Raw genomic sequence first — 12,046 nt, 5'->3', positions numbered from 1 at the left:
ATACTAAAAACAACACAAAATCACTAAAAAAAAACACGCGAACTGTGGTGAGAAACAATACGAACAAGCAGGCATTATACCTTTTTTACTTGACGTTTCGAATGCTTCTACTTACACATTCATGCAAGCAAACAAAACAATGCGTTTGTTCGTAATTGCGTGTTATTTTTAGTTAAGCTACAATGGCCAAAGAAAAAGAGATTTCTTTCAAACAAAAGAGATCTTTTCCCTTTTACACATTCAGCTGTTACACAAAAAAGAGCAAGCGCCCCTTACCTAAAAAGCGGACTGACTACAACAAGCGCCATCACTTTAGCTCCAAAAATAAAATAGGCTTAAAAAAAAAAGGCGCCCCGGGTGCTAAATCGAGTCATTTCGGTAATTCGTCACACTCGCTATTTCCTTCGTCAAAGAATGATCACTCAAATCTCTTATAACTATACCGTCAATGTTTAAGGCGAGGGTATACCCGAATTTAAATGGAATTTAAGGAGATTTAGAGAAGGGATTGAAGAAAGAAACATTTTTGAAACACCACCGGACAGTTGACGCCCACGAAAGAGCAATAAGGTTGTCAGGGGGACTGTCTGGTGTCCGTCTACCAATTTTTCAGGGTCTCAAAGGCGTTAAGGGCTCCAGGGCTCCGGGCTAAAAAATGCAGGGCTCCAGGGCTCCAAGACGAAAATGTCAGGGCTCCAGGGGCTCCAAGACGAAAATGTCAGGGCTCCATATCACCTGCTTTCGGGCTCCGGGCTCCACCATGATCAACAATATAAAAATTATTTTGCAACGCTAAATCAAGTCCGCAAATTAAAACGTCCACAATTCCGACCATTTTTTTAAACCCAAGAAGCCGGTTATGAAGACAATCACGTCTACTTGTAATAAGTACTATCCTCTCTTCAGATTCTGTTTCTTTGTGGCAGTTTACACGCACAAACATACAAAATGCAGTCATAAAACAAGAAAAAAATGCAATCTGGAATTGCGAATGATCAAATTTCAAAACGCTGGGCTCTGGGCTCCGCGGTAAATTTCTTTGGGCTCCGGGCTCCGCAGCCAAAAAAGGATCAGGGCTCCAGTCAGTAAAATGATGGGGCTCCAGGCTCCAAAGCAGAAATTTCAGGGCTCTGGGGCTCCAGGGATCCCCCCTTTGAGACCCTGATTTTTAACTTCAAATTCTAATTTTAAAATCACATTAAATCTCCGGTGTCTTATTTCTCTAAATTACACTAGTCCTTTGAGAAAAACTATCTTCTCCAAAACATTCCCCCAAATCACCCAAAAATTTACAAAACACAGCAAATTTTCGGATTGCTTGAAGCGCGAACGAGATATTTGCATAAAATGCAAGTTAAGCGGTGGATAAACAGCCTTCAGCTGTACTCTCACCTTAATGGGGATTGCCCCCCAAGACCGGGGTCCAAAAATTTGGGTGAGCCGTGCGGCGCGCCCCCTTTTCAGACCAAAATAGGTAAATAACAAATGTTTCTTCTAAACTACCATACCCAATTCCAGGCCAGAATGCAAAACACTATGACACTTATTGAGCCTAAAATGGTCAAAATCTATGCTCTGGTTTATACCAAAACGGATCAACACGTACCCATGTTCTTTACGCCGCGCATCACTGTTAAGCCTCCTTCTAATTATCCCACCTCTGGACGTTTAATTTTAATTTTTTGAATAAGCACCCCCTCAGGCTCTGTACCAAGATGGTAGATTATGACAATTTATAGACAACAAAACAAGGAAACCATGTTTACTCTTTAAAAATTATTCATCAACTATATTTATCTATAATTGTTACTGTTTTGTGAAAACGTGTTACTTTTTTGTGCCATTTTGTGAAAATGTGTTACTTGAGAACACTGAGTAAGAGCTTCTCGCTACCAGGGTTGACATTTAAAACAAATAAGTTAATTCTCCTATATTTTGTAGTGCACGTAACTCCGTGTGGTAATTTACTTTGATAATATACTGGGAAGATCCTAAACCTGATCTCCTATATTTATACTATGATTTGTTTGATAGTCCATTTTAATGATCACTTTTGAAAGTGTTTTCTACCTAGCATACGAAACATCCAGGGTTTTTTTACAATGTGCGTTGTTTTGATATTTTTTATTTTCTACGTTTTATTTTTTATTTATTTTTTGTTATGCGTTTCAGCTGTCCAATGACAAGAAATGTCTCCTTTGGTTTGAAAATGACCGCGCTGAAGGAGGTTTGGGTCGAGTTCCCCGGTGACGTCAGTTTCAAAGACACAGCAATAGGAAGTAAGACGAAAACAGCACGAAAACTAATCGAAAACCGCGTAGAGCGTTATTCTATGATAAAGAAATTAGCGTGTGGTCTGTCATGAACGACCGACCAAACTGACTGACTGACTGACTGATCTTTCACTGAAAGCAATACGTGAACATGAAGTCAGCTGACTGACTGAGAACAACACGTGAACTCGTACTCGCCAAACACCCACTCTGTAATTGATAAGTGGTGATTATGGTTTTCCTCTTTCAGAACTGCACAGCTCAAAGGTAACACAAACGCAAAACGTGTCCATACTTGAAGCTCGTGACTAATCCACGCCTCGCACGTGTTCCAGTAAACTGCGCAAACATGAGTGTCACGATGCACGTTTACAAACCATTAAAATAAAGTTCTCTTATTTTCGTGTTTTCCTCGTGCAAATAATAATAGCGCGGTGCACGACAACTGTCACTAGGTAACTGAGACTTTTACTTTCTTGTTCCAAAAGCACGTCTTGCACGCGAACTTCGAGACGTACTTTAACCCGTTTAAATGAGACGTGCCGGAGACGTGCTTCGTCTCCCCCAGTTACGCAATATGGCAACCGCTGAAATGTATCTTCCCCTGCACGAAATTATCAAGAAGGAAAAAAATGCATCACTCACTTACAACAGTTGAAGCAAGGACGAAGCAGAATACACTTTTAAGAAGCTTTTGCAATCGATATTTTTATTTTGTGCCCGAATTCTTGAATTAAATCTAATTAAAGTCAGTTTAGATTGTTCGTGCGTGTGAATTAAGCGATAAGTACCTCTTATCTTCGTGTACTTTAAATGCGTCATTGCAAATTCCTCATTATTTTTACTGGTTAGCTCATCCAACTTGGCCGCGAAACATCTAATCCACAATTCTAAGTTCTAAAATACATTCCATTTCTCCTCTTCATATTTTGAACATTACATCATAAAAACCCTCTATGATTTTCCATTTTCAAACTGACTTTTGGTGGCTCTCTGGATTCTGCTATGAAAGACATGTTGAAAGAGACACTCGATTTACTTTCACCCAAATCTACTATAGGAGTGTGCTTCTGATCTAGGTATTTTATCTCGGAATTTATTAAAACACTTGAATCAGAGGCAAATTATTAACTAGAATAATGCTTAATTGGAGAGGGTTAAAATATTTAAGATAAAATAACGGGTGTGGTCGACGTTCCTCGTTACATTTTACAGTCCTTTTCACTTTGCAATCGAAACGGGCTTGTCCATAGCTAGGGAACGCAAACAGATTTTAGCCACAACAGGAGGAAATCTTTCTACGTTTGCAGGCTAGACCGGCTACCCCAAACATTTCTTTAATGAAAAGTTATTGTAGGTCGAAAGGGATGGTGACACCTTACCGTCATCCCAGTTAGGCAGTGAGACGTTCGTACCTCGGGGACAGGGACTTCCGTGAAAGGGTCGGCGATGCCAGTCGGAAAATACGAATTAAACCTCTAAAGAAAAAAATCTGGGCGTGGTTCAAGATTTTTACACCTTACTGAAAGATAACAATTTTCATGTAGTGTGATGTTGCCTTTTGGATTTTCATGTGCATTCCTAAACGAGACTTTGACGGATTAAAATGTTATCATTCTGTCCTGAACACAGTAATTGAGACCAAGATCTTAATTCACACCCCTAAGTGAGGCGACAAGCATCACCGTCTCTTTCGATTTCATATAGGTGTACTCTCGACTCTCTCCTCCCCGGGTACGTTTTTACCCTGTAAGGTCATTTAATTTTTCGCTACGTTTCCCTAAAATTTGGTAATTCGTATTCTGTATTCTTAAACTGTCTAACTTGTCGCTGATTTCAAACACTGAGTTGGCAAAACCATTTGGAGGAACGTACACCTTTCCTACAGTTTACTTTGTACCTACTGATTTCCCGTCTAATTTCTCTGCAACAAGAATACTAATCTCTCCTGTGAGAGTAGAAAAATCAAGGATACACAGACAAGTATAAAATTGTTGTGTTTTTAAGTCCAGGAAAGACTTCAGACAAGAAATAGCAAGTGTACATCCATCCGCTTTATTTCCTCATAAAAAGAAAACAGAAACATCACGATCACCTTGGAAAGGGTTTTCCCCTCTTTTATTTTTCTTAGAGGAGGGGTGGGCGGATATACACAACATTACACAAGCTGGCAAAGTGGTACTAAGTTCCTTCTGTTAGAAGAAGCACTAGCTCATGTTAGCTGTAGTAATCCGCATCTTAGTAAATTCTTGAATGTTTATCATTTAAACTGTGAAAAAGGTGAACTGAGCAAGTTGCACTCGATGAACAAGTTGTCTTATCACAGAGCTCATCTGTCGTGGATGATCGCTTTCACCGGAAACGGGATAAAAAGGGGTTGAACTTTCGAAGTTTTGAAAAACAAGCATGTTTGCATACCGATCTTGCTCTATCAGGCTTTTATCGTTGTAAAGAATGTTACACAGCGAGTTAAAATGGGATTGCATGACTGAAACGCGAACATCCGGTTCTCTGCTCACGAGGTTTTTTTTCCCTGAAATCACTTTCTAATTCAAACACTTTTGGAATCCGTGACCCGTGTCGAGGGCCATCCAGGCATTTAAAAATCTGCTGACAGGGAAAGCTCAACCGGAAATGTTTAAGCAGTGACACGTTTGCTAAGTTTAGATCGCTGGCCTCGCGTGAGGATTCAAGAGCATCTCATGTCAAGGGTGTCAAGAATACAAAACTACAGGAAAGAGTAATTGACCAGATTGACGCAAAAGAATTTTTATATACTTCAGCATTAGCGGCTTCTTTTAAATCAATTTTGTTTTAGCAAAATTAATGTTCAGACGAAACATTTTTTATGCTTTCACTTTAACTTTCACTTGTGGACCGGCTAAAATGTCAAACGTTCTTTGCCACGCATAATGTTAAATGAAAATGTTTCTACTTACTTGTTCAAACATTTTCATTCAGTGTTCCTTGTATGCGAGGAACAATGTTTGCAGTACATGCCTCATGTTGGATAGATAAGAAATGTTACTGTAATGTTTGATTGTTTCGAGCCGGTCGTTTCGCAAGCTCGTTAGATGAGCCAGCAGCTTGCACCGGGATCATAGTATCGGGAAAAAACGTCAAGAAAGTTAGCAATACGGTTTAGTTACATTTACAGCTGCTAAAGCCAGCAACATGTGTAGCGCACGTTTTTGGACTGAAAGCGGCTATTTGCATGAAAACGAAGCCATTAAAGCCACCAACACCACTTTGTTAAAGATAAGAACAATATTTTTTTATCAGTAGTAATCCATTTACAATCATGTCGGCTCGTTAAATACGTATTTCTCACAAAAGAATCGTGGTGCCAAGTCTATCCCCGACTTGCGTCAAAAGGATCATAGCCGCTTTTTCGACTTTGTACTCAGTCAACATTGTTCAATTAGTTTGAAGATCCATCTCCGGGTTTTGTACAAGCAAACACCACGCCAATAGGAGCCGGGGATTAATAGGTAGAACGAATTCATGAATTCTCTCACGGTTTTTTTCTAACATCGTCATTTTTCCTTCGGAAAAAGTACGCTTGCTAGCATGCCAAAATCTCGTCCACCCTTAAACTAGCCTGCTTATATGATCTTTGTATCAGAACGAAACCAGTTTGATATTACTGAAATGTTACTTTTCCTTCATGTGTACCTTTGACGTAAAGCTTTAATATTTAAGGAAGATCACATGAAGATAGTTACTATATCGCGAACTTCTGTATGGAAACATGTCACTTCTAAATCCATCACTTTTATTGTAAGTAAATGGGTTCTGAGGCGATAGTTAAAATTGGCTGCAATTAATTTAATATAATTTAGTACAGTTCTGTCATTTGACAAGTTCTTTGAAATATTTTCAAGACTTTCAAGTTCCCGAGGCTACAGAAACTCGCGGTAAACATTGGATGTTTAACAAATAAAATCTAAGTCAGTTAAATAGCACGTGACGTCTGAACAGGCCACGCGTCCGAGCAAGTTCTCCATTTCGCAATTTTCGCGACACGTGAGTCTTCAACAGTGCTGAATCATACGATCCCGTCAGATCATACTCTCCCGCAACAACCAACCATATCAGATTATCAGTGCTTCGTACGTACAACAAAATAAATAATTTCGATTAAAAAAAAACACACAAAAGAAAATAATTCTAAATTTAGTCTAGATGAATGTTCTCAATTCAAGTATGTCGCAAAATCATGCAAAGGGCTCCTGGTCTAATATAGGATTACTCCATTACTGTTACATTTTCTCTCAGTCCGGAAACGTTTCCCTCTGCACTCATATGAACACACTTTTGTATTTAAAGAAAAGAATTATAGTTTGTTTGGCAGTGAATTGTGATTAAACTCTGTTTAGTTTTTTCTAGTAAACTATTCCCTGTTTGGATGTGACGCGAAACTGGACTAGTCACATTGCTGAGATACTGAGTACGAGAAACGTAAAAAGTTCTTGTAATCCTTTATAATTCCAGTCCAATATAACGGGACTTAACACCTTCTAGTTACACTTTTAATAGATCCATATCGAATCCTTAAAGAGTAGACAAGGTACCATTGGGAGGGGGGTGTAACCTTACACGTTGCTTTGAAAAAGCAATCATCCTCGCACGGCTGAAAATGGAGTTTTATTTGAATTAAAAGTATCGCCGTTGACAAGAAGTCCCCCTTGCTAAATCCGCTTGCTTGTGTCACGTGCGAGTGTGAAAAGACATGCCGTGAATTGATTGAACTCCCAAGCTCCCATGGCCCAGTAGTTTATACCACTTTGTTTTTGATTGACATCTTGCTAGCGTTTACCAAAACCTCCGTCTGAAAAATACACACGGAAGATCTCTAGGTTTCATAAAAGGTGCCAGCTTAGGGAAATATTTTCACTTAACTTATTTTTTCTTCGTTTACTCGTGTAAGGAAGGTCAAAACGCAGGGGAAACACCGCAGTTCGAACGAAAACATTTGCGTGTTGATGGGGCCTGAATAAATAAAGTGTTCTGCATGCAAGAAGGAAACAACTGCATTTACATATCCACATAAATTTAATAATATAAAATTTGTCACACTTTCTGATAGCACCTACATTACTGAGAAACAAAAATCATTCCATGCAGACTAAATTGAACAACTACTTTTTTCTAAAATGATTTTTTTTTTTGGAAAACAAGTCTAAAGGTGGCAGTCCACAAATCCACACATTTGGCAGTTTTCCATGAAATATAGAGCGGTGATGGGATTTTATATTGGCTAATTCATGTGCACTTTTCTTGTTGTGAAATTCTTTGACCTTTGGGGATTAACTTACATTTATGTTGTGGATTATAGGCGAAGACAATTCAAAACGCGAATAACCTGCCTTCGTTTTGCAAGATCTGCAATTTGCAGGTTCTGTTTTTGACCCCCTTACCGCAGGCTATTGTGACGTCGATTTGTGAGTGGTAGTGAATTCTCTCACGTAGCACCGATCCACACCGCACAGAACTATTATTATTTAACGAGCTCAATTTTTCTCGCACACCACACAATAAAAGATCGAGAATTTAACTAAAAGTACAATTAGTAATCAGTTTCTTTTGCTGTGTGTGTGCACATCGCATCCTTGAGACTTGAGTTGTTTTGTTAAAATACAAATAGCGATTGTTGTATGTTTATAGGTAGATTTGAAAAATTACGTCATGGTATGCTTTTGAACAACACCGCGCATTGTTTTGTATATCGAGTTAAAAATTGCATTTCGTTCTGCATTGAGCAATTTTCATCTACCGACCTCTGAATTGTTTTATGTGATGATACAGGGTCAGTTCACCGGAAAAGAACGTCAAACTGACTGCCCACGAAAGAACAAAAGCTTCTAAAACACGCGCTTTATGACGTCATTAATGAATAATATTTGATTAATATTATTCACTGCAGCCTGTCGTTGATTGGATAAAGTCGAAGGTGGTATTTGATTGTAGTACAACTTCATACAGCGGCAAAGTTAGAGTGAGAGCTTACCAGCAAGGCGAACGATAATGCCTACGGTGGACGAAAACAGATTACAGTCGTTTCACAATATTGTCAAAGACTACATTGCGTACAAACTTCGTCAAAACAATATTTTCTTGCAAGGTTACCATGAGAATTCGGTTCCTTCACCGGCTGCCTGCCATTTGCGACGAGTCGCGGACGAACTTATAGAAGAAAACAAGCAGTTGTTCGATTCCATGTGCGACCAACTTCATCTCACAAACGCCACAACTTACTCGACTTTTGTGGGAATTGCGGACGAGATTTTCCAGACTGGAAAAAACTGGGGTCGAATAGTAGCATTTTTGGCGTTTGGAGCAACATTGGCAGTGTATTGTGCGCAAAAAGAAGATTTGGCACAGAGCATCGATAACATTGTTGAATGGGTTTCAATCTACATGGACCAGAACTTAAGCGGGTGGATCAACGACAATGGCGGATGGGTGAGTGAAACTAATCTGTGAACTCGTATTCAAGTTAAAAAAATATTCTAGATTTACAAGGAGGGAAAAAGTCATTCATAGATGTAGTTAAACATGCGTAGTGGAGTAAAAAACGCTGATTCACTCGATATCGTGCGCGATTTGTTGACATGAAAATCGAAGGGCTTCAAAAATAGATAAAAAATATTTTTAAAAAATTAATTTATAGCTTAGTAGTTTTTGAGAATTGTTTTTGAAATTGAAGAACTTATTTTTCCAGATAAATGAGCAAAAGTTGAACATTTTTGGAAGGCTTCCTGTGTTTCCTGTATAATTTCTGTTTCTATCGTGAGAGTGCAAGCCTAAATCTTGTGATTATAAATAGCACAATATTTCTTTACCAAAAAAGGCAGATTTAAGAATCCAAAAAATGCTCTTTTTGCATTTTGTCAGACAGAAAAATATTTCATTCTCAGGGCTAAATTTAATTTTCGTATGTTCTTCCTGCCCGTGGATGTTTTCGATCGTGTATTTTCAAGAATAGAACTTGCTTCCCGGGGGATTACTTTAGTATGGCAACCTTTCATTTCCATGTAAGGTATAAATGACAAATGATTTCAGTTTTTACAAATACGTAGTTTGAATTGTAATATAAAAGAATCTTAAAATAAAATTGATCAGCAAGCATTTTCGAAAGTCGTATATACTGTTCAATAAAGTCTATATATTGGCATATATTGGTTCAGGGATTTTTCATGTTTCAGAAAACTGACTGGGAAAAATTCTGTCATTGCCAGAAACTTCTCGTCGGCGCCAAGATTTGTATCGTGTCTGCAGATAGTGATGTTTGGAAACGTGTTGTAGTAAAACGGCGGAAATACAGCCATTTCCATGTTTGTCATCTTTGCGGCAAGATTCATAATGAGACAAAATAGATCCTCAAGAGGTTTCCTTCCTTTTCCCTTTATATTTATATGCACTGGGCTTTGACAGTGTTTTAACAAAGATTGACAGCTAGTAGTGCCAAAGCTATGCTTCACTGGTGTTCAACATTTCCCAAATTTTTCCATTCCAAATGCTCTCAGCGAGATGATGTAACTCAGCAATATTAATGTACTTTGATCTGAAGTTTAGACATTAGATCCTTCCATTAGGTTCCTTCTCAATATTCTCCTTGGGTAGAAAAACTGTAACACTGACTATATAACTTGTTTTGTGGCGCTAACTATTGTGCAGTGGTGTGCGGCACCATTTGCAGACATGGATACCACTGGTGAATGACACCCTCTAATGGTATAGGATATAAAATCAGTTATACTCCCTCCTCCCCCAACTCCCTTTACTACCAAAATATGGAAAATATCTCTTGTTAATCCCCCATGTAAAGTTCGCCTCAACTTGATCCTGTCAGAACATTGGAGCCTCCACCCACCCCTGAAACAACCCTCTCTGAATATAAGCCGACTCAAAATCATAATGAAGGTGAATAAAGTGAAGCTGATTGGATAAGGCACTAGTTTTCCTTAGATGAGTTGCAACGAGACACAATGTCTTTGCTGAGACAAGCTAACACTAGAGCATTGATATGAGAGTTGTATTTCCTATATTGGATGGTAGAGCTAATCTCAGACTGGTACTTGTGTAGTTCCCCAAAGTGCCTTCTTCCGAAAAATAGCCATTACTTTTCGTGTACAATATTGTGGACGTGTCACATTTTTATTCGGTGATGCAATTGCAAAGTAAATTAACCTTTCTTTTCCTTTCTTTTTTCTTTCTTGTAGGATGGATTTATCGCATTCTTTAGAAGAGAGGACGATTCTTCAGAAAATGGAAGAAGTGGTGGATGGCGTGTTGCTGCAGTTGCTGGTCTGGGTCTTGGGGCCTTGCTTATGCTGGCGTGTAGATGAAGTTAAAAAAGAACTCATGACAAATGAAACTCAAAATATTTAAAACTTTAAAACTCAAATATCTAAAACATTTTATCTTCTACTTCCCTGTTTATATTTTTCCCAGTTGTGATTGGTTTGAATGGGCTTCATTAATAACACAGTGATTATTAATAATACAGTGATTACATAATCTTTGTGAGAACACAGACTGGATATATAGAAACTGACGTGGAAAACATTGTGTCAAAAAATATCAAGCAACGAAATGTTGTTCAGTAGCTAGCTAAAGTATTTTTCTCTCCGTTATTTCAGCATGACCACTGCTTAAAACAGAAGATGGTTACAAGTTTGTGTATTTTTAAGACCTTTGTCAATAACTACAATGTTTTTAAGATTACTTATTGTATTGTCAAATATCAGTGGCTGTTGTTTACCAAGAATAATATATGTTAAGTATTATCTTGCACCCATTCATCACTGGGAATGCATTCAGTCATTTGTAAAACCGATGCGCATGACATCTTTGTATCTTCTGTGAAGAACTTTTATTATTTAAGTCAGTCTGTAATTAAATTATCTTCAATTGAGTAGAGAAACATTGTGAATATTACATATTTTGACTACAGAACACCTTAAAAGTTAGTTGTTATTCATTTACAACAACAGATCTATGGATTTCAAAATTGATTGAGATCTTTGCAATGCATTTTCTAGTGGATAGCAATTACAAAAAGAACAGAAATTTAAACTGTAAAATAATACATAACAACTTCTCACTAATGGAAAGAAAATTTTGTTTCACATCATTTGTGTTCATACATGCAAATGCTTTTAACTTTGTATATATCGGTATATGGGTAGCAAATAACTTGAAGTTTTGTTCATAGTTGTTCCAAGAATTTCTTGTGAAACGGCTGTTGGGTTTAAAAATAGATTTGTTATGAATCAAGATTGAGAGATGTTGATCATTAGTATTATCTGTAGCTATTTAGCCCTGTACATTCGGTTGAGTTATTTGAAAAAAGTTAAAGCACCCACTTGCGTAAGAATGAAAAAAGAATGACAAGAATCCCAATAAACATCTCCTTAAATATAAGTTGAAATAAAATTTCGCTCTCTGGATTAAATGAGATTGGATGAAAAAAAAAATCAATAAATTTGCAGATAAACATGTGTCTGTTTTGTCAACTCTTCTCGTGTTTCTTAAATAATCTAAAATAGATAAAACATTGCATTCATTTTTAATACCCTGGACATGTTGTAATGCATGTTCCTTTTAGTCTTTGACAAAATACATTGCATGTAGCCAATTGGAAGAGTCTTGGTCAATGCAAACACCATGGTGCCCTTACAAAATTAATTGGAAAGACAGCTGAGTCATACCATGCTGATATTTTTATTCCTATATTTTTGTACACATCCCCAAATACAGAATTTTCT

General features: G+C 37.7%; 1 protein-coding gene across 1 annotated transcript; it reads left to right on the top strand.

Annotated features, from left to right (window-relative positions):
* The first annotated feature begins 8,192 nt into the window (after window positions 1-8,192).
* On the top strand, window positions 8,193-11,779 carry LOC144644182 (apoptosis regulator R1-like). Its single transcript, XM_078503605.1, has 2 exons — window positions 8,193-8,738; window positions 10,499-11,779. The coding sequence occupies exons 1-2, from the start codon at window positions 8,301-8,303 to the stop codon at window positions 10,622-10,624; spliced, it is 564 nt and encodes a 187-aa protein (XP_078359731.1). The 5' UTR covers window positions 8,193-8,300; the 3' UTR covers window positions 10,625-11,779.
* Window positions 11,780-12,046: the final 267 nt, after the last annotated feature.

Source organism: Oculina patagonica, chromosome 2 (genome assembly GCF_052425735.1).
Source record: "Oculina patagonica isolate OP01 chromosome 2, crgOcupat, whole genome shotgun sequence".
NCBI lineage: Eukaryota > Metazoa > Cnidaria > Anthozoa > Scleractinia > Oculinidae > Oculina > Oculina patagonica.
The sequence above is the reverse complement of the archived record's forward strand: the minus strand, read 5'-3'. Positions and strand labels throughout refer to the sequence as shown.

Bases quoted from the DNA above. Each gene is read 5' to 3' on its own strand.
- LOC144644182 (XM_078503605.1), top strand. From the start codon at position 8,301: ATGCCTACGGTGGACGAAAACAGATTACAGTCGTTTCACAATATTGTC. The intron at 8,739-10,498 runs GTGAGTGAAACT...TCTTTCTTGTAG, and splicing joins TCAACGACAATGGCGGATGG to GATGGATTTATCGCATTCTT.